This window comes from Bos indicus x Bos taurus, chromosome 11 (assembly GCF_003369695.1).
Source record: "Bos indicus x Bos taurus breed Angus x Brahman F1 hybrid chromosome 11, Bos_hybrid_MaternalHap_v2.0, whole genome shotgun sequence".
In the NCBI taxonomy this organism is placed as follows: Eukaryota; Metazoa; Chordata; class Mammalia; order Artiodactyla; family Bovidae; genus Bos; species Bos indicus x Bos taurus.
Window position 1 is genome coordinate 85,981,153 of NC_040086.1, and position 22,465 is coordinate 86,003,617.

General features: G+C 53.3%; 1 protein-coding gene across 7 annotated transcripts in view; it reads right to left on the reverse strand.

Annotated features, from left to right (window-relative positions):
• ATP6V1C2 (ATPase H+ transporting V1 subunit C2) overlaps window positions 1–22,465 on the reverse strand; it is a 60,882-nt gene that overhangs the window by 3,190 nt on the left and 35,227 nt on the right. For 5 of the 7 annotated variants that reach the window (XM_027556080.1, XM_027556079.1, XM_027556078.1 and 2 more), the window contains 8 exons: window positions 17,116–17,210; window positions 11,305–11,396; window positions 8,973–9,071; window positions 8,329–8,397; window positions 6,035–6,127; window positions 5,825–5,918; window positions 3,216–3,353; window positions 2,296–2,393 (listed from right to left, as the gene is read on the reverse strand). In XM_027556080.1, the coding sequence (XP_027411881.1) occupies window positions 2,296–2,393; window positions 3,216–3,353; window positions 5,825–5,918; window positions 6,035–6,127; window positions 8,329–8,397; window positions 8,973–9,071; window positions 11,305–11,396; window positions 17,116–17,210 (778 nt within the window). The remainder of the gene's footprint in view (window positions 1–2,295; window positions 2,394–3,215; window positions 3,354–5,824; window positions 5,919–6,034; window positions 6,128–8,328; window positions 8,398–8,972; window positions 9,072–11,304; window positions 11,397–17,115; window positions 17,211–22,465) is intronic. The other 2 variants (XM_027556082.1, XM_027556083.1) reach the window with 1 other exon arrangement.

Here is a 22,465-nt window from a genome sequence, read left to right on the forward strand (position 1 = left end):
ACCCTCTGTAGGTGAGCTCATCCAAACACATCAACCGTCATTGGTCATTCCCTAACATCCATTCTCCACCAAGTCCTCTCCCAAGATCCAGACTAATTAATTACCCAGCTACCTTGCTGGCTTCTCCAGTCTCATCACCGTCCCACCACTCACCCAGGGCCCATTTCCATTTTCATCTTGGGTGATTTAAGCGCCTGACAATGAACCAGCACTTCCTCCACTGAGGGTTGGTCCACTTCTCTTTGATGTCATTCAGCCCACAAACGTACAACACCTCCTCTCTATCCGACTCCGGGCTGGGTGACAGGCAGAGAGGCAAGTCACCCCGGCCCTCCCCTCCAGCTCCCAGAGTAGGGAAAAAGGACAGAACCAACTCTGAGGAAAGACCAAGGACCAATTGAGGGCAATTGAGGGCAATTGAGGGCAAGGCCGAGGGGTCGGAGGAATAAGATAACAGGTGAACTGTAGCCATCTGCTCTAATCAAGTTGCTTTAACATCTGTTTTCTTAGCTTATGCGTGCTCCATACGATGGAATATGAAAAAGTCATGAAAAAAGATCAAGTATCTCTATGCATAGTGATGAGACTATAAGTAGATGAAAAAAAAAATTGTAGAACATCAAGTATAAATGACCCAACTTGGGAAAGAAGAGTCTTAAAACCATTAACTGGGTTAATCCATGGGTGGTGGAACTGACAGGAACTTACTTTCCACAGTACCTATTTCTGAACTTGAATTTTTTTTTAACAGTAGTGATGTATTACAACTATTCAGGAGAAATAAAAGTATAGGTTTTAAGAATGTCATACATTTATAGTTTTGAATAGAATTGTTTTTGCATATACTTCCCTTTTATTGAGCTTAAACACAATATTTGGGACCTCTGTGGACCATCTGGACCTCACTCTTGAGCAAAATGGGCCTCCAGTAAGGATGGCAGGCTTTGCTGTACTGAGCCTGAGGACCAATGATTTTCAAGGTGAGCAGGGACAGACTGGGGCCTGTTGATGTCTGGAACACTCTGGGTTATCCTGAGTCTGCCCTTCAGCCCATTGTCACAATGCTTGCCATGACAGAGGTCTGAGATGTCTGAGAGAGGACGAGGAGCCACGTCAGACCCAGCTTGTGCTTGGACAAAACCACGTTGGCACCCACATGAAGGATGAGCTGGAGGCAGAGGACCAAGGAAGAGCCTTTGGGAACAGCTGGGAAGGAGATGGTGAAAGAGAGAGACAGAGAGAGAGAGCAAGGGTCAAGGCAGGATGGAGGCTTGTCAGGGGTGCTGTGATGTGGAGGGAGGGGGAAGGCCGTAAGGATGAGGGGAGGGAGGCGTCCAAGGGGGCCCTGAAGTTTGGGGAGGAACCTGAGGCCATTGGCAGATACGAGGATCAGGAGGAAAGGACTGGGAGGGAAGATGAGCCAGGAGTCCAGGGGAAGCCTCTGGGAAAATGAATAGCAGGGGGCATCCAGGAAACCTGGGCAAGGAAAAGAGAGTGGGGCACTCCACCAGGCAGGTGTGGGATGGGGTCCTGAGGACGCCTTTGGTGTGCACACGGAAGGGGCCCAGCAAGACCACCCAGAGGGGCCAAGGGGCCACTGGACCTGCAGGCCTGAGCAAACCAAGCTTTGGGAATGGGGGTGCAGTCAGCTACATGCAGTGCTGCCAAGACCCCCCACACACACACCAATAGTTCAGGACACAGATGTTCAAATGGGCTTCAGGAAAAGTTTCCTGCTTGACTCCATTTTTGTAAACATTTTATAAAAATCATGCATATCTGCAAATTTAAAAAAACAAACTCAAAAAGCCTGAAGGATGCTAGGAACACCAGCGAGTTAGCAGTGTTTCTTCTTGGTGTTAAAGTTACAGGTGATTTTTCTTCATTCTTTGTGCTTACCTGTAGTTGCCAAGTTTTCCACAAAAGAGTGAACCTATTTTGCATTTGTTAAAAAAGAGGTAAAGTAAGTTTTGTTGTTGTTGGTTTGTTTGGGTTTTATATTTTGTGCTGCCTTGAGGGCTAGGCCTCAAAACTCAAGGACGGAGACAGTGCTGGTGTTTCCTGCAGGAGCAAGACGCCAGCCTGACAGGAGACTCAGAGCACAGGAGAGCAGGGGCCTCAGGACTGAGGGAAGGTTTGTTGGAGTCAGGAATCCCTAAGCTTGTTTCCAAGAGCCAAGAATTGCAGAAGAGGGTAGGAAGGCCAGGGCTGTCCCAGAGCCTGGCAGGGTGGGGTGTCCTGGTTGGAAGGAAGGTGGCAGAGCCCAGGTGGCCCCAGAGCATCACGTCTACGCACCTGAGCACAGACTCCACAAACACTCTCAGTGCCTTGATGTGGATCCAGGCAACAAAGGCTTCGCTGAAGTGGACCTTGAGCCATCGCAGCAGCGGGCCCTGCAGAGGATAGGAGAGCGGTGACCCCTCCCGGCCACTCCACCCGACGCCTGGCCAACAGAGGGACGTGGGTTTTGGCAGAACGAGCCCCAAGCCGAGAAGAAATGCCCAGTGGCCCACAGAAGCAGCAGGTCGGTCGGACAAGGCCCAGGGCCAGGCCTGGTTGTGTGTTCTCCAGGGGCCGCCGGTGCCAGGGTGGTTCGGTGGGCCAGCCCACCTGGCACACGCACGGGGCCACTGCCAACCAAGCTGCAGTAGCTGACCCAGGGCTTTCCGCAGGCAGCTGGCAGACTTCTCTGTCTGACACTGCGCTGCCAACGAGTCCCCCTTCTGCCAGGTCCTGGCATCATCCACCGGCCACCGCTTTCAGGGGTCTCCTCACGGCCCCACTTCACGGGGCCACAGCCCATCAGCCACAGCAGCTATCACTAATGCTGGCATGGCTGTCTTCCACGGATGCCCAAAGAGGTCAGGGGTGGGTCCAGCTGGGGCATCCAGGGAAGACAGCTGAGATGCCCAACCACCACCACCCCCCCGGCCCCAGCCAGGATGTGCCCCATCACCAGCTCCAGCCACCTCCAGCCAGAACCAAGGCACCCTGGCCAGCAAGCACCCATCACTGCTGGGGGAGCGGAGGGCAGCTCCCAAGAGGCCCTGCAGATTAGGAGGAAGCGTGATTCTGGGGGTCCTTGAATTTAAGACCTCGAAAGCCACAGTAGGTAACAGGAAAGGCGAGGATTTGTTTTCTCCCAAAGGTGCCTGCGCGGGCGGGCGAGGATGTGCGAGCCGGGGAACCCCAGGGCTCCCGGGGGGGTTGCTTACCTCACCCTCGCCCTCATTCTCTCTCTCTCTGTCGCTCTGCCCCGCAGCGGGCCTATCGGGGTTCCCTAGCGGGGTTACCTTAACCTTGTGGTCCGGGAAGGTGGATGATCCCTTTTTAAGAGCAACACAGGAAGTTTGCTAAGGGCACAGAAATTATTTATTAATCTTTCAGCAAACAGGCAGCACAAAACAGAAATCATTCTCACGGCTTGAAAAGCACGTGCTTAGCGACTCAGGAATGCCGGCCCACCCTCTGGGAACTTGCGTGCTGGTTGGACTGGAAGGCATGATGATGCCCTTGGCCTGCTGGGAGTGGGATGGGGGGGTGGGTGGCAGAGGGCATTAAAGACCTGGGATTCCACATTTCAGGGGCAGAGTCCACAGCCCCTCCCTCGGCCTAGCCAGGAGCTTTTCCATGTTGGCACCATCCAGCTCCACCTGCCAGGCTGTGTGGGCTCCGTCAGGGTGTCTCCCCCAAGGTCAGCCCACAATCGCCTCTTCGGCAATCGGAGTGCACTTAGGCATGTTGCAGGCAGGAAATAGGTCAAGCACCCTTTAACATCTTTCTGTGCAAACGGGCAAAGCCCAGGAAAATCCTGGCCTGTACTCTCAAAGGGGGCTGAAACCCGGGATCCAACCCGGTCTCTCCGGTTAACAAGTTAACGACAGAGACGCAGGACACTGGTCCCACCTCAAAGAAGGCTAAAGGCGGGAAGAGATTCTTAAGCTGGGGTAGGGCTGACCCCAGCTGACCCTGCTAGAGGGCGCACCGCAAGAGCCTCATAAGGAACTAAATGTTTCAGTGTGTCTCCTTTGGGGCTCCGGTTCCCCCTCCAGGGAGGCTGGGCAGGGCTCCCCGGGGCAGCCAGGGCTGCAGAAGTCTACACCACATGAAGAAGCGCCAGTGAGCAACCCGAGGCGGAGGTGCAGGCGTCAGGTTCAGGTGTATCACTATGATCCCCAGGGGGGTCTGTGCCAGCTTGGAGATGTGTGCCAAAGGCCCCGGACACCCGTGAAAGGTGCCACCATCAAGCAACGCCATGGGGGGCCGGGGCCAGGACTGAGGCAAGCGGGGAGAGGCCTCAGCTAAAGAGTGGGCTCGAACGCCCTTGGGTTATTTTGGTTTCGGGTGGGCTGGGGTAAAGGAGGACACCCTTTGGCCTCAGCTCCGGCTGGTGATCATCCTTTCTGCTGATGAGTGTGGTCTGAGACAAGGGGCTTAGGGCTCCAGCTCAGTTCTTAGCCTCAGGAAGGGGCGCCAAGCCCTGGCGCCTCGGCCGGAGCCCAACAGATTATAGATCTAAGAAGTGTGTGTTCCCTTGTGTGCTCGTGCCTTTCTCCTCGAGGGGCGTGTGTGCTAAGTCGCTCCAGTCGTGTCCGACTCTGTTCGACCCTGTGTACAGTAGCCCGCCAGGCTCCTCAGTCCACGAGATTCTCCAGGCAAGAATACTGGAGCAGGTAGCTATGCCCACCTCCAGGGGACAGGGGCTGAAATCCCCCACAGGTACTTCTATGTCATCAGTTTCCGTTTCCTCCTCAAAGAAGGATGGGCTGATCCGGTGGGGATTGGGAGGCCCCATTATGGGGGCTCTGAGCCTGGTTCTCACTCGGAGGCCATGTGTCTGCAGTCCCTCTGCAAAGGTCACTGACCTGAGAGGTCAGGTGGGACACGCAGAATGCCCAGCCCGAGGCCGGAGGAGGCCCTGGGCAAACACACGGCCCGTGGAAGGCACTCGCACGTCACCCAAACACACACATAGCCTCGTGTTTACACACTGGACCTCCCTCTCCTCCCTCCTCTCGATACTAGAGGCTGAACTGGAAGCTTCTCTGAGAACCCTCCCTGGTGGGGCCGGTGGGGGATGGGGACCTGAAAACATCCCACGGGGCTCAGGCTCACTCCAAGTCCCGAATGTGCCCATTTTACAGAGTCACAGCCGCACCGCTCACACGTCAACAATGAAAACCTGTTTTTCTCCCCCTTGAGCTCAGCTGCCCTCACACAGGAGAAGGTTCTGAGTGGCAGTGGTCGGAAGTTTCTGGGAGAAGCACCCACTCTTTGCTAAAAGCCTGGGGGAGGTAAGTACAGGTGCTGGTGACTGGTCACGTCCCTCCTGGAGGTCATGCAGGCCAGGCCTTCAGGTGACCGCTGGCTGCACTCTGCAAAGTGGTGGCCGCTCTTGGCACAAGTGCTGCTGCCTGAAGTGCCAACAGCCTCGCCCAACCTCCAGGGGCTGGCGAGGTCCCCTCCCTGGGCTCGTGCTCGCTCGCCTCTCAGAGCCTCACTTTCTCATCCTCAGGACGGAGCCCGGAGTCCCTTCCCGGAGGGCAGGGACTGGCTCGGTGAGATCTGCCGCTGCAGGGCTCACGTGCCACCTCCGGGTTACCGTGCTTGTCACTGTCCCCCAGACCTGCTCCAGCAGCCCCAGGAGGACACGTCCCTGGGGGTATGCACTGGAGGGAGGGGGATGAAGATCACTGGGGGGTGGGGATTGGGCAGGGCCCTTGTGCTCCAGGCCTGTGGTGCATAGGTGGGAGGTAGGTTGTGGTGGGGTGGGGGCCACCCAGAACCTTCCTGAGAACCCTCCCGGCCAGTATCATATACTCACATATTGTTGCTTCTTATCCGACAACAATCGGGTCATCTCTTCCCTTTCCCTTTTAATTTCTTTTTCATCATAGTAAAATTCTCGTACAGTGAACCTTAAAACAAGCAAACGAGCGGCTGTGGCTAAGAAGCTTCCAGGTGGGCCAGAAATCACCCCCTCCAAGGGCAGACGAACCAACCTCTGGGAAAACCCACCAAGGCTGGCCCTTACTTATTCTCTTTGGCTTTGGTTTTGAAATCATCGATCACTTTTCGAAACAGAGTCACGGTGAAGAGGCCGCCCTCCTTGTCCTCAGCAATCAACCTGTTGGAGAGAAAGTCTCGTTCACTGGGTGCACCACCAGGCCGCTGAGCCCAGCGGGAGAGAGTCCGTCGTCTCTCCGGGGGCGGTGGGCTGCTGCCAGTGGGGGCCTGGTGGTCCAGGCGCAGCGGCCCTGGAAGGAGCGAGGGCACCGGACGAAGGACACCCTTCCTGCGTCCTAACTCTAGGCAGTGTGTTGTGAGCAGCCTAACTCCGACTCCTTTCACTCACCCTCCAGGCTAGGGCTGCAGAGGCCTGTGGGTGATCTGAACACAGCCCCTGGAGGAAAATGCTGGAGACTCGCGCAGATCTGGGCTGGTGGTCTGGACATGAACCAGCCAAGACCCAGCTGATCACAGATCTTAATCACCTGGCATGCATAGCAAGTGCCCAGCTCTCGAATGCCACGGTGCAATGAAGCAGGGCAGAGTTCCCATTGGTAAAAACCATCCCACAATGGGCATTTCATGTCCAGTGTCACACTGTTCTAATTAGACACGGCCTCCCTGGTACACCCTGACGTAGGAGTGCTGTGGTCACTGGGACCCATGTTCTAAGGGCCTTGGCATCCTGCTGACCACATGACCTGACCATGGGCCCGGGCAGGGTCTCGGATCACCTTTCCTGCTTCTCCAAGCCACCCATCGGAGCTGACCCAGGATCCAGGAACCTGTCCACAGTCATCTCCAGAGGCTCGCAGGTACCCCCTGACAATGAAGGGCCTGGGGGTTCTAATCTGAGAAGCCAAGCTGCCTCTGGTAGAAGGCTGTCCCTGCATGTGGCCATGGACAGCCAGCCCTGGAGAAAAGTGAACGTTCCGGCCAAACAGGCCAGTTTTGAAGGCAGCTCCTCTGCCAGCCTGCACCCCCTCCTCCACCTCCTGCGGGTACGCTGCCCCCGGCTCACTCCTTCAGCCTCCTCTTGCGACCTCAGGCTGTGACTGTCCTGTTCCCTGCACCCTTCAGTTTAGCTCCTGATTGCTATTGCTTGAGAGCCTGTGACCCAGGGAGAGCCAGCCCTACAGCAGGTGCCAGGCCAGAGGCCTCTGGGCTGGGATGGGAGTGGACAGGGCTGCCCCCACGCTGAGCTCTATGTGCGTCCAAGTGTGTGTGTGCGTGTGTGTGTGTGTGTGTGTGCGCGCGCGCGCACGTGCGCGTGTGTTAATTGCTCAGTCTTATCTGACTCTTTTTGACCCCATGAACTGCAGCCCCCCAGGCTCCTCTGGCCATGGGATTCTCCAGGCAACAATACTGGAGTGGGTTGCCATTCCCTTCTCCAGGGGATCTTCCCAATGCAGGGATCGAACCTGGGTCTTCTTCACTGCAGTTGGATTCTTTACCCTCTGAGCCACAAGACTCACTGTCAAATCATTTCAAATGACAAGCTATTTCAGATACAGGGAAAGGTATAGAGAATGACAAATATCCATGTATCCCCCCTTCCCTCCATCAAGCTTAAAACATAGAACAATTTTCAAACAATTGAAGACCCACGTGCCCTCCCAACCACATCTTGCGGCCCACCCCCAGGTCACTGCTGTGCTGTTCAGCATTTCTCATCCTCAAATATCCCGTGATCCGTGCACCTGCATCTCTCAAGTCACATACCGTCTGGTCTGTCCATTTGGAGATCTTAAATAATAAATGCCTTCATGCTGTGTGTCCCCTTCTACAATCTTCTCTCCACTTCACATCGTACAGTGAGATCTATGCCTGTTCCTGCCTACAGCACTAAATCCTTGGTTTTCCCCACTGGGTGGCACTCATGGGTTGAATATATTCCTCCATCTCTTCTAAGTCACTTTTCCATCCCTCACTGGCCGCTCCTGCTCTGACCCCAGCAGGCCACACGCCGAGACTCTTCCTTCCCTACTCATGCTCTGTGGTTATCATGGCCAGGCCCTTGCTTGACCCGCAAGGGGGGAAGAATCTAGCCAAGATAAGCATGCAGAACAGAGTGCTGCTGCTCAGGGCTTGCAAGCGCTGAGGGCCAGAAGGTAGTCAGGATGGGCTTCCTGGAGGAGACGGCAAGGGAGCAGACTTCTGAAAGATGGAGGGAGTCTGGCCTGTGACTGAGTGTGTGGCCATGAACGAACATGTGTGGAGGGCTGAGGGCCCTTGCATCTCTGGGATATGTTTGGTGGCTGGGTGTCCCAGAGTGCCCATACATGGCCCCCCAAACCCAGGACCTGAGGCCTCACTTACTTGGTTGACCGTGGGACCACCATGTCTGAGAGGGATTCATAGGTTTTTTGCCATTGTACGTAACTCGGCCTGCAAGAGTACAGAATCGTTCAATGATTTTTGAACAAAAGGCTGTAAGGTGTCCTGAGTGTCTAGGAAATTGCATGCCTTTTCCCTGAGGGACTGGGGGGAGCAGGGCTGGGGGCCAGACAGCACCCCAAACATCCCCCGAGGCCCTGCCATGGACACTGGAATGCTCACCTCCCTAGGAGGCCCCAGGCAGCAGGGAGGGGCCCGTGGGAAGGACTCAGTGGAGACTCCAGCTGGGAGCTCTAATCCCAGGCCTGTGTGACCTTGGGCAGGCCAGCTGAGCTCTCGGGTTTTAGGACTAGGGAACAATAGCAGCCCCCAGGCCTGTGTGAGATGCCTCCTCTGTATGGCATCTGACAACGGTGGACGGATGTCTGAGAAACGGCCGCTCCTGTCACTATGACCACCACAGCTCTATCAGCTGCTCCTGAAACCAACTCCACAGCTGCCATTTAGGGCCCTGGCATCTGGCCGTGGTGGGCTCTCCCTTCCTCTCCACTGAGCAGGACGATTTCCTTTGTGATCGCCAACCCAGCCCCAAACCCCCAACCCCCCTCTCACTCTGGCCCGCTTACTTGGGGACAATGACCAGCAGTGTGATCAGGTACTCGGAATCCAGCACGAAGTCTTCTTTGCTCACAATGTCGCTCAGGGTCCGAGTGAAGAGGTTTCCCCTGGATTCACGGGGGACAAAGAGGTGGGGTCAGCAGAAAGGCACATGGAAGCACCCCTGGGCACACCCCTAGGGCCGCGGGGGACAGGAAGGCTTGGGATACTCCCCAGGGAGGGGCGGGGACCCTGGGCCAAGTGTCCCCTGGCTCTGTGTCTGGGCGGCCAGAATTGCAGTGGCTGGCAGGACCCCAGGTGCCATCACCAGTCACCTGAGCTGAATTCAACACTTTGGCTGCCGGCGCTGCCCTGGCACAAGCCACCGGCTGTTGGGGGGGGATCGCTGGTGGCAGGCAGCGTAAGTTACGCAAGTGGCAATGCAGTGGCTGGACCAAGAAGCCACCCGGGCTGTGCTGGGCAAACCAGCCCTGATGAGGGCTCCGTTGCACATTACACGCCTTGCTGGTCCAGCAGCCAGGAGACATTCACCTGAAATAGCTTTGCATGTGTGTCCAGTGGAGCCTAGTCTCATTGAGGTCATGGTATTTTCTAGAACAGGGACCAAGGCTATTGTACCAGCAATTGGGCCAAGATTACAGTTCCTGAGATGCTCTGTGGTATCAGTGCATAGTTGTCCAGTTGCTCAGTCGTGTCCAACTGTTTGTGACCCCATGAACTGAAGCACTCCAGGCTTCCCTATCCTTCACTATCTCTCGGAGTTTGCTCAAACTCATGTCCATCGAGTTGGCAATGCCATCCAACCATCTCATCCTCTGTCGTCCCCTTCTCCTCCTGCCTCCAATCTTTCCAACAAGGTCTTTTCCAGTCAGCCGGCGCTTCGAATCAGGAGGCCAAAGGATTGGAGCTTCAGCTTCAGCTTCAGTCCTTCCAATGAATATTCAGGACTGATCTCCTTTAGGATGGACTGGGTGGATCTCCTTGCAGTCCAAGGGACTCTCAAGAGTCTTCTCCAACACCACAGTTCAAAAGCATCAATTCTTCGGTGCTCACCTTTCTTCAGGTCCATCTCTCACATCCATACGTGACTACTTGAAAAACCATAGGTTTGACTACAGGGACCTTTGTTGGCAAAGTGAAGTCTCTGCTTTTTAACGTGATGTCTAGGTTGGTCATAGCTTTTCTTCCTAGGAGCAAGCGTCTTCTAATTCCATGGCTACAGTCATCATCCACAGTGATTTTGGAGCCCAAGAAAACGCAGTCTGTCACTGTTGCATCAGTGCACAGGCTGTGATGTTAACTCATACCTAAGCACAGATGCTTCCCAAGGAAAGCGTTCTCAAGCCCTCAGTCAAGGCTGAAGAGCCGTCCTGCAGAGGCTCTCTAGCCTACCCCGCCCCAGAGCTTACACCTCTCTCCTCCCCCTGCCAACCAGCCATCACTGAAAAGGCCTTTAGGGGCCCTCTCCAAAGGCCCCCTGCACGTGCCTTCCTGTCCCGGACTCCTTGTGCTATTAGACCTTATCTGTCTGATTTACACCCGTACCCCTTGTGCAAAGCACACTTTCCATGAATGTTTGTTGAATGAATAATTGTGAGTTCTCCAAGTGCAGAAATGATACTTAATTCTGCTTTGTACCTTCAGGGCCTAATATTAGGCCTGAGTGGGCTTTCCCAGTGATAAAGAATCCGTCTGCCAATGCAGGATATGCAAGAGTCATGGGTTCAATCCCTGGGTCAGGAAGACCTCCTGGAATACCAAATGGCAACCCACTCCAATATTCTTGCCCGGGAAATCTCATGGACAGAGGAGGCTGATGGGCTACAGTCCATGGGGTCACAAAGAGTCGGACATGACTGAGCCACTGATGGCACACACACATAAGGCCTGAGTGTAGTAGGTACATAATAATAATTGAGCAAGGAATTCCCTGGTGGTTCCAATGGTTAGGACTCTGCACTTTCGCTGTAGTGGCCTGGGTTTAGTCCCTGGTCAGGGAACTAAGACCCCACAAGATGCAAGCTGTGGCCGAAAAAAACCCCCAAAAAACCCATTGCTCGAAAGAATTAACAGAAGAGGGAGGTAGACACCGACCCACTTCACCCTCAGCTCCTTCACTCAGTGTATATGCTCAAAGGATCAACCACTGTGACTGCTGACCTCCCCACCCAGCACACAGCTCATGAACATGCAGGAGTGCCTCTGGCCTTCCCGCTCAGACACGGACAGATACAGACCTTGGCTCAGCCAATGATCTCAAACGCATGGGTATAAGCCCAGCCTGGACCCCAACTCAGCCAGGCCCTGAGGCCGCCAGGAGCCCAGGGCCCGAATACTCACATGGATTTCTTCTCCAGATTTTCTAGGTTTGTCTTCAGAGTGTTGTAGGCAGCTGTTCGGGACTTCAGGTCTATCTCGATCTGTGCCAGTTGCTAGTTGGAAAAGCAAAAGAGAGTTTAAAAAGTTGGTTTAACTTCTCAAAATTGCCGCAAATTGCTCCTGGTGCAGTTAAGGAAAAACTGCACCCTGCCCATTTGCTGGAATGGCTTACATTCTTCTTCCTTCTGCTCTCACAGACTGCCGGTAACCCAGCCCTACAGAGAGCCCCACGTTGCAGACATGAGGCTTGAGATATAAATGGCTTTTCTAGCATTACTCAGTGAGTGGAGTCTTGTTCTTATTCAAGCCCATCTCAGACTCTCACAACCCTCCAGCCCCCACTCCACAGGCCCTCAGTTCAGTTGCTCAATTGTGTCCGACTCTCTGTGATTCCATGGATTACAGCAAGCCAGGCTTCCCTGTCCATCATCAACTCCTAGAGCTTACTCAAACTCATGTCCATCAAGTTGGTGATGCCATCCAACCATCTCATCCTCTGTCGTCTCCTTTTCCTCCTGCCTTCAATCTTTCCCAGCATCAGGGTCTTTTCTAATGAGTCAGTTCTTTGCATCAGGTAGCCAAAGTATTGGAGTTTCAGCTTCAGCATCAGTCCTTCCAATGAATATTCAGGATTGATTTCCTTTAGGATGGACTGGTTGGATCTCCTTGCAGTCCAAGGGACTCTCAAGAGTCTTCTCCAACACCACAGTTCAAAAGCATCAATTCTTCAGCACTCAGCTTTCTTTAAGGTCCAACTCTCACATCCATACATGTCTACTAGAAAAACCACAGCCTTGATGAGACAGATCTTTGTCGGCAAAGTAACGTCTCTGCTTTTTATTATGCTGTCTAGGTTGGTCATAGCTTTTCTTCCAAGGAGCAAGCGTCTTTTAATTTCATGGCTGCAGTCAATATCTGCAGTGATTGTGGAGCCCAAGAAAATAAAGTCGGTCACTGTTTCCATTACTTCCCCATCTATTTCCCATGAAGTGACGGGACCAGATGGCATGATCTTAGTTTTCTGAATGCTGAGTTTTAAGCCAGCTTTTTCACTCTCCTCTTTTACTTTCATCAAGAGATTCTTTACTTCTTCTTTGCTTTCTGCCATAAGGGTGGTGTCATCTGCACATCTGAGGTGATTAATATTTCTCCCGACAATCTTGATTCCAGCTTGTCGCATGATGTACTCTGCATATAAGTTAAATAAGCAGGGTGACAATATACAGCCTTGATGTACTCCCAGTTTGGGAAAGGAGTTCATCATATACAAATATCCAGAAGTACATCCAGCATATATTTTTATTTCTTCCCTTTTCAAATACAATGGAGAAGGAAATGGCAACCCACTTCAGTATTCTTGACTGGAGAATCTCACGGACAGAGGAGCCTGGTGAGCCTCTGGGGTCCATGGGGTCACACGGAGTCGGACACAACTGAGTGACTAACACACACACACACACACACACACACATACACACTGCATATAAGTTAAATAAGCAGGGTGACAACATACAGCCTTGATGTACTCCTTTCCCAATATGTTGTTCCATGTCCAGTTCCAACCGTTGCTTCTTGACAGGTGTCTCAGGAGGCAGGTCAGGTGGTCTGGTACTCCCATCTCTTGAAGAAGTTTCCACAGTCTGTCGTGATCCACACAGTCAAAGGCTTTGATGTAGTCAATGAAGCACAGGTATATGTTTTTCTGGAACTCTCTTGCTTTTTCCATGATCCAACGGATGTTGGCAATTTAATCTCTGGTTCCTCTGCCTTTTCTAAAACCAGCTTGAACATCTGAAAGTTCTCGGTTCACGTACTGTTGAGGCCTAGCTTGAAGAATTTTGAGCATTACTTTGCCAGCGTGTGAGATGAGTGCAATTGTGCAGTAGTTTGAACATTCTTTGGCTTTGTCTTTCTTAGGGACTGGAATGAAAACGGACATTTTCCAGTCCTGTTGCCACTGCTGAGTTTTCCAAATTTGTTGGCATACTGAGTACAGCACTTTCACAGCATCATCTTTTAGGATTTGAAATAGCTCAGCTGGAATTCTAACACCTCCACTAGCTTTGTTCATAGTGATGCTTCCTAAGGCCCACCTGACTTCACATTCCAGGATGTCTGGCTCTGGGTGAGTGATCACAGCTTCGTGGTTATCTGGGTCATGAAGATCTTCTTTGTACAGTTCTTCTGAGTATTCTTGCCATCTCTTCTTAATATCTTCTGCTTCTTTTAGGTCCATACCATTTCTGTCCTTTATTGAGCCCATCTTTGCATGAAATGTTCCCTTGGTATCTCTAATTTTCTTGAAGCGATCTCTAGTCTTTCCCATTCTATTGTTTTCCTCTATCTCTTTGCACTGATCACTGAGGAAGGCTTTCTTATCTCTCCTTGCTATTCTTTGGACCTCTGAATTCAGATGGATATATCTTTCCCTTTCTCCTTTGCCTTTAGCTTCTCTTCTTTTCTAAGCTATTTGTAAGGCCTCCTCAGATAACCATTTTGCCTTTTTGCATTTCTTTTTCTTGGAGATGATTTTAATCACCACCTCCTGTACAGTGTCATGAACCTCCATCCATAGTTCTTCAGCCACTCTATCTATCAGATCTAATCCCTTGAATCTATTTGTCACTTCCACTATATAATTCTAAGATTTTTATTTAGGTCATACCTGAATGGTCTAGTGGTTTTCTCTACTTTCTTCAATTTCAGTATGGATTTCAATAAGGAGTTCATGATCTGAACCACAGTCAGCTCCCGGTCTTGTTTTTGCTGACTGTATAGCGCCTCTCCATCTTCAGCCACAAAGAATATAATCAGTCTGATTTCAGTGTTGACCATCTGGTGATGTCCATGCATAGTCATCTCGTGTTGTTGGAAGAGGGTGTTTGCTATGACCAGTGCATTCTCTTGGCAGAACTCTATTAGCCTTTGCCTGCTTCATTCTGTACTCCAAGGCCAAATTTGCCTGTTACTCCAGGTACCTCTTGACTTCCTACTTTTGTATTCCAGTCCCCTATGATGAAAAGGACATCTTTTTTTTCTGTGTTAGTTCTAGAAGGTCTTGTATGCCTTCATAGAACCATTCAACTTCAGCTTCTTCGGCATTGGTGGTTGGGGCATAGACTTGGATTACTGTGATATTGAATGGTTTGCCTTGGAAATGAATAGAGATCATTCTGTTGTTTTTGAGATTGCACCCAAGTACTGATTTTGGACTCTTGTGGACTATGAGGGCTACTCCGTTTCTTCTAAGGGATTCTTGCCCACAGTAGTAGATACAATGGCCATCTGAGTTATATTCACCCATTCCAGTCCATTTCAGTTCACTGATTCCTAAAATGCCAATGCTCACTCTTGCCATCACTTTTGCCACTCCCGTTTGACCACTTCCAAATACCTTGATCCATGGACCTAACATTCCAGATTCCTATGCAATATTGTTCTTTATAGAACTAGACCTTACTTATATCACCAGTCACAGAAGGCAAGAATTCTTGCCTTCTGGAGTTACTTCTCCACTGATCTCCAGTAGCATATTGGGCACCTACCAACCTTTGCCTTTTCATACTATTCATGGGGTTCTCCAGGCAAGAATACTGAAGTGGTTTGCCATTCCCTTCTCCAGTAGACCACGTTTTGTCAGAATTCTCCACCATGACCCATCCATCTTGGGTGGCTCTACATGGCATGGCTCATAGTTTCATTGAGTTAGACATGGCTATGATCTACGTGATCAGTTTGGTTAGTTTTCTGTGATTGCGGTTTTCATTCTTTCTGCCCTCTGATGGAGAAGGATAAGAGGCTTGTGTCCCTCAGGCTCTGTTGGAGGTCAATTCTGTCTGACCCTCGTCCTGGCCCCTCTAAGTACCCGCTGTGGCTGAGCCCTGACCAGTGCCCAGGTTTCCAGGCTCGGCTGTGTCCCAAGTAGCCCCTTCATGCTCTGCACAGAGAAGAAGGCTCTTTCCAGTTTGGAGAGAGGTCACCAGTCTGACCACAGGGAGATGTCCCTTGTTCTCGAAGTTTCAGGAGCACATCCGAGTTCCCCTCCTCAATGGGCAGGGAAATGAGACCACCGAGGCCAAGACCCGGTTCCCCGGGTACCTGGCCTCAGGTGCCTACCTGCTCTGGCTGTATGACCTGGTGTCAGCTGAACCTCTCTGAGCTCAATGCCACGGAGCAGATTACCCAGGAAGACGAGTCCTTTCTCCAGCAGACTGAGCCCCTTGAGGGTGGGTCTGCACCTGGGTCAACTCTGCAATTCTGGACAGAGTGGCTGGCACTTGGCGGTGCTTCAAGAATGTGTCCAGGACCAAATACTCCCAGCCTTGCTCCTTCTGGCCTCTGGCTGGCATGCACTCCCCACCACTGAAGGCATGTGTGCCAGGCAGAGCCTTGAGACACCATGTACCTCCCTGCATAGGGATGCTTCAGGTGGTGGAGGTACCAGGGGCCAGTGCCCTGAGTGAGTGGACAAGAAGCAGGCTCCCACTAACCACTGTGGACACGCATATGGCGAAGAAAGAAACTTTGCTATTTACTGTAGGCTGGTGAGATCTAGAGGCCCTTTAACAACTTCAGTGTGGCCCAGCCCACAGAGATGGCCGCAGTCATGGGCTGGGTCCCCATCCCTGCTCCTTTTCATTAATGGAGGCAGGTGGGCTCAGCTTTCAGCTGGCAGGAGGGTCGGGGGCCCAGCCCTGCCCGTGTCAGCATGGGGCACCTCCCAGTGGGGAGACCTGCTTGGACACCCAAAAGACACTGGTCATTTTAGAAGGGAGTTTCTCTGACCAGGATATCTCTAGTTAACTGATTTTCATTTCCCACTGGGGAACAGGCCCGAGCCAGTGCCAAGGGCATCACTCCAGTGATCCTGGGGCAGACACAGGGTGAGGAAGCTGATACCACTTTGATACTTTCATTCATGGAGCAGAAGTTGGAGACCACGGCTCACCAAGAAGGCTGAATTGTGGGGCCAGGGCTTCCCGGCTCCCCAGTGTCATCAGGGGTGGCACGCTGGGCAATGCCTTGCAGGAGTTAGGGCTCCTAAGCCCAACGCTGCACTGAAGCTGATAGTTTTTGTTACGTCAACAACCACCCTGGGGGTAGGGGTGTCAGGGAGGGGCTGACTTCTCCATCAGCATCTTTCAAAGGGGGGCGCAGTGAACGGACTCCAGGGTCTGGGCTCAGAACACCAAGGGGCTCAGAGTGCCCCTGGAGGGGAGTGTCCTGTAAGATGAAGCCATCCTGTCGAGTGGTAGGTTTGGAAGAGGTATTCTGGCCTGGAGAATTCCATGGACTGTATAGTCCATGGGGTCGCAAAGAGTCAGACAAACTGAGCGACTTTCACTTTTCACTTTGGAAGAGGTACATACGGTTTCCCTGTGTTGAGATGGGAAAGAATCTGTCTGCAATGCAGGAGACCCAGGTTCGATCCCTGGGTTGGGAAGATCCCCTGGAGAAGGGAATGGCAACCCACTCCAGTATTCTTGCCTAGAGAATCCCATGGACCGAGGAGCCTGGCGGGCAACAGTCCATGGGGTCACAAAGAGTCAAACATAACTGAGCAAGTAACTTTGGAAGAGGTATAGGGGGGCAGGTGGTCATCAACCTGTTTCCAGGGTGCCCTGAACCCCACCCCGCCTTCTGCCTCTGGCATCCTGGAAAGTGCCTCCTTGCTTCATCAGGGTCCAAAGGCCATGTAGATTCACCCCAGTGTCCCCAGATGGTCAGGGTCACAGATGTGCGACCCCCCTGGAGAGAAGACCCTCCTCGTACCTTTGCCAGAATGTCCACGACGCTCACCAGCGGCTGCTTGGCGGGATACTTGGCCACGTCCCATTCGAAGTGGGTCACAAAGGACGTTAGGTCAACTGCAAGAGACAGACGCATCTCAGCAGACAGTGGGCCTCCCTTCTCTCCTGAGACCCAGGCGCCATGCCCGGGCCAACGTCCCCACTTAAACCAATGAATTAGAGAAACTGAAGGACAGACTCGGGGCTCCCCCCTCTCTGGGACAGCAGAAGCCGGGCCAGACACCAGCCAGGCCCGCAGGCAGCTCCCAAGCCCCTCAGAAAAGCCCATCACCCGGGATGCTGTAAGGGTGAGCTCCTGTGCCCAGACTCAAACCCAGACAGCTGCCCCAGAGCTCTGCGTGAGAGGCCCTGCCTTTGCAGGAGGTGGACCCTGAGTTAGGAGAAACTCAGACACTGGGAGAATTCCCCGCCCTTTCCAGTAGGTTCGGACATGCCCTGCCATGAGTTATTGGCTAGAAGTACCCCAAAGTCATGCCAGAGAGCCCCAAGCCACCCTCTGCAAACCACACAGCCTGTCACAGGTGCCAGCTGCCCAGCAGACAAGCAATCTTCCTGCCTCCCACGCCCAGCATTAGACAGGCCAGCGCCATGCACGTCTGCTTTAATGAAGGCATTTTCAACATTAGCAAAATACTAGTGTTCGCGTATGTGGTTTTCGCCACTTGGCACAGATGTGCTTTTGTCAGGGTATCTCCTTTGTATAAAGTCTATAGTGAGAAGAACAAATCCGTGTCTTTTCAACGTTTCCTTTTTTCCCTCACTTCCTTCAAAAGCAAACTAAACCTCGCATCCCCAGGGTGTTTGCGATTGTCTCTAATGAGCTGAGGGCAGAGGAAGAGGCTTGGAGGTCAGTGCTGGGGGCGGTGGGGCACAGAAACATGTTAGTAACCATCCTGTTTGCACCTCAGTCTCCCTACCTGAGCAGTGGGAGCACCAGGGGAAGTCTCTCGAGGGCCCACTCTCCTTAGGGGAGGGCCCGCACTCCTCTAAGGTGCTACCTGGGGGCCAACTGCAGGTTACACCCCAGTCAGTCACCCCTTCCGTGTATGGCATGCTAAGAGGGCCCCCGAATTCCTCGAAGCCAGCAAGAAGGGCCTGGATTCTCACCCCAGGTTAAGTGGACGCAAGCCTTTCCCAGCCTACCCTCACACAGATGGAAAGGGACTGGCCACCATCCCTCGACATTCAGGCACCATGACCGAAGGCAGCTCGCTACCATGCCAGGGTTGGCAGGTCATAGCCTGCTCACCCTCAGTCTCCTGGGGACTCTGGTCTAACCTGATACCCCAGTGAGATGCATGATGCGAGGAGGGCAGGACTGCAGGAGGAGGGGAGCCAGCACCTGCCTCCTGCCCTGGGGGCTAGGGGGCTCGGAAGGCTTTGAGGAGACCCTGTATTCACATGGGTCCTGAGGGGGCCAAGAGTTTGCCATGTGGCCAGTGAAGGAGGGGGCTGGGTGTTGACCAGGTGGACTGGCCAACATCACTTTCTGGGCACGGGGAATCCCTGGGTCAAGCTGATGGGCCAGGGGTATGGACAGGCTGGGGCTGTGGACGGAGTGGGGTCAAGTCTCGTCTACACCTTCTCCTGTGGCAATCAAGACTCCGGGCCCGTTTACTGAGCCCCTCATGTATGCCGGGAGTTGGACACGCATCCCTCCGACTCCAACAGCAGAGCTGAAAGCTCAGCAAAGCAGGTCCAGACACAAGCCTCCAGGGGCTACATAGCCAGGCGAGCACACCTGTGTCCTGAGCAGTCATCTCAGGTTTGCAATAGAGAAGGAAAAGCTTGGGGGCCCAAGCCCTGCGGGTGGAGGCAGGAGGTCAGCTTAACAGGATGCAGGGATAGTGACCCCAGGGCAAAATGGAGCCTGGGGGGACACTTGGGTTTCCAGGTTGCATGGGGGCATGAAAGAAGGGGACATTCACTCAGGCAGGCAGCCAGGAGGTGGCAGCCTGGGCCAGAGCAGAGGCGAGAGGAGACGGGCTCAGCTCAAGATGAGTCTGAGTCGGACAGCTGGGGTTGACGAGTCGCCACGGAGCAGATGGAAATGAAGTGGGGCTTGGGGGAGGGAAGAGGTCTGAGAGCAGAGCTGTTAGATGGGCTTTAACATAAGGATGGCTTCCCTGGTGGCTAAGATGGTAAAAACGTCTGCCTACAATGTGGGAGACCCGGATTCAATCCCTGGGTCAGGAAGATCCCCTGGAGAAGGAAATGGCAACCCATTCCAGTACTCTTGCTTTGAAAATCCCATGGACAGAGGAGCCTGTTAGGCTACCAGTCCTTGGGAGTCACAAAGAGTCAGTCGGACACGACTGAGCGACTTCACTAACTCACTCAACATAAGGATGACGATGCTGGTGACGACCTTCACAGCCAGCTGACCCTGGTTGGTGCTTCACCCTGGCCTGGATGCATGAAATATTGGATTGGCCAGAAAGCTCATTTGAGTTTTTCCATAAGAGGATACCAAAATGCTTGAACGAACTTTTTGGCCAACCCGATATTTCAGTTAATTTACTTTTCAACCCTGTTGGGTCTTATCATCATCTCCAGCTTAGAGACAAGGAAACTTTGGCACAGAGTAAGTCATGTAACCCCCACCAGAAAAGGAGACGAGGAACGTGGACCTGGGCGTGGGGGGTGCTCCTTCTCTGCCCCACCCTTGGGCAGGTGAGGCAGTGGCGGAGGCAGTGGGGGGTGGGGGGACACAGGGAAGCTGTCATGGGTTGGTGCCTTCCTGAGAACCACACACTGATACATCTGGTCTCGGGACTTAGAGAGGTCCTTCAGATTCCAAGGGCTCCCCTTGTGGCTCAGCTGGTAAAGAATCCGCCTGCAATGCAGGAGACCTGAGTTCGATTCCTGGGTTGGGAAGATCCTCTGGAGAAGGGAAAGGCTACCCACTGCAGTACTGTGGCCTGGAGAATTCCAGGGACTGTATAGTCCATGGGGTCGCAGGACACAACTGAGCGACTTTCACTTTCAGATTCTAATGGTGTTGCGATTGCCGAGGGTACCCCGCAGGCACCAAAGGCAAGGTCCTGACCCAGCGAACTAAGTGCCCTTAGAAGGAGGCACCAGAGAGCCGCCCCCACCCCCGCCCCGTCCTGTGTGTGTGTGCTCCCACCAAGGAAGGGACGTGTGAGCACACAGCGGAGGAGGCAGGTTCTCACCAGGAGCCAACCCTGCCATCCCCCTGACCCTGAATTTCCAGCCTCCAGAGATAAATGTCCGCGGTGTAAGCTCCAGTCTGGGTATTTTGATATGGTAGCCTGAGTTGACTCATACAGGATTTTGGTACTAATTTGATATTAATATGGATTGGGGGACTGCCACACTAGGGCAGGGAGGTGACTTTGCAGGGAGGATCCAGGCCTGTGAGGAGCTGAATTAAGGTCTGGAGGATGGCAGGGGCATGGTCAGTGGCAGAACCGAAGGTCACAAAGGACTTGTCCTGTGTCAGTGGTCACCCTTGATGCTGCTACTGAACCCTACTGTGGGCCAGGCACTGGACAGGCATGACCGTCACACAGCTCCCATGCTGGTCGCTCGCTGCCTGGTGGGAGCCAGCAACACCTCCCCGCCACAACAGACCAGGGAACATCCCCCTAGGCTGATGCCAGGCAGATGTGTGCTCTGGCGATCCCCACCACTGCCCCCTCCAGACCCCGTGGGCACACCACACCACCCAAGCCAAGCCACCCCCAGCCCCTCACTCTCCCTCTCATGGCTGCCCTTGTCCTAAACATCAGGATGGAGACCAAGTCCTGAAAGCCTGCCCAACGCTCCCTTCCCTTGCCAGCCAGAGCCTGTGGACGCTGGCCAACTCCTTCTCACTAATGACGCTACACAACCATGGTTGATTCCCCTGCTCTTTCAGGCTCCTTGAGGGCAGTTGACTATCTCTGTGTCCCCAGAGCTCTGTGACAGTGTCCAGCAAGCGGCAAGTGCTTCATACGAGAACTTCCTAATAACCCTGATTACTGTCCTAACACTAGCCAGGTTGCTTAGAAGAGGTACCTTTTAGACAAGCTCTTGTCTCCATGCATTTTTTACTAACTCCGGGCTTTCCAGCATTCAGCCCAAAGAGAATGAATGCATCCTCCTGTCCACTAGAACGCCTATAATTCCTCTACAACTTAGCCCCTCTCCTTGTGAAGGCTCCCAAGCCCTTGGTTTCCATGACAGCACATGAGGCGCTGCGGGTCTGATCCCCGGACTGCGAGCTCCTGGAGGGCGATCATCTCTGGATGCCTAGAACCCAGCACAGCGCCTGGTGCTCAATGGCCAAGTGTGAGTATCTGATGGAGGAGGGAAGATAAGGAGACGGTGACGAGCTCCCTGCAGAAGGCTCCAGAGACCTCTGGGTTGTGACTGTGACTTCCTCCTCCGACGTCGCCTCTCCCCAGTTGGGAGCACCAGTTCCAGACACTGCGCCTTGCCCAGATCACGTAGACGAGGACCTTACCCCTCGCACATTGCCTTTGGTGAGAGTGTGGTCCGAGGACGGTTCTCAGCCTTAGAAAGTGGCAGCCCTGGATCCTCTGGGTGCTCCCAAACCACAGCCTCCTCTCTGCCTGCTTGTAACGACAGGCTCCCCTCCCCTCCTGTCCCCTGGCTGAAATCCCAGAAGCCTGGGCTCCAGGAAGCAGTGCGTGCTTGGATCGAAGGCCTGTGAGGTCAGACCATGACCCAGGCGGGCTCACTTTGAATCAAAACACTCAAAACACACAGATGGCTGCCCTTGAGCAAGTGATGTCATCCAAGAACCTAAACAAAGCCTTCCCGGCAGCAGAGGAACAAAGGACCGGTGACCACACTGACAGAGGCCAGACAGCCAGACGGACTGTCAGGTGGTTCCAACCCTGAGCCTTCCAGGGCCCCGGCCAGACCAGGGCATGTTTGCTCAGCTCTGCTGCAATCACACACGCCTGTGTCCTTCCCGCTTCAAGCGCAGCAAGAAGCAAAGAACAGATGGAAACAAAAGGTGCCCAGGCCGAGAACCGTAAAGGGATTAAGTCCATAGAGGCAAGAAAACTAAGACCCAGGAAGGTGACTTGCCAAGGTCGCAAAGGGCCAAGGCTGACCGCTCCAAGGCCGGGGCTCCTGGCCCTCCAGGAAACATAGCCCAGAAGACCTGGGGGGTAACCTCAGAGAGATCAGATTAAAATCTCACCTGCTGGAGAAACCCTGAGCTCCTGCAGTTAATTCTATCACTAGCTCTCTGGGTGCTCTCTAGAAGAAAAATAGTTCCTCGTCCATCCGAATAATATCAAGAAAGTTGAAAGTGTTAGTCACTCAGTCGTGTC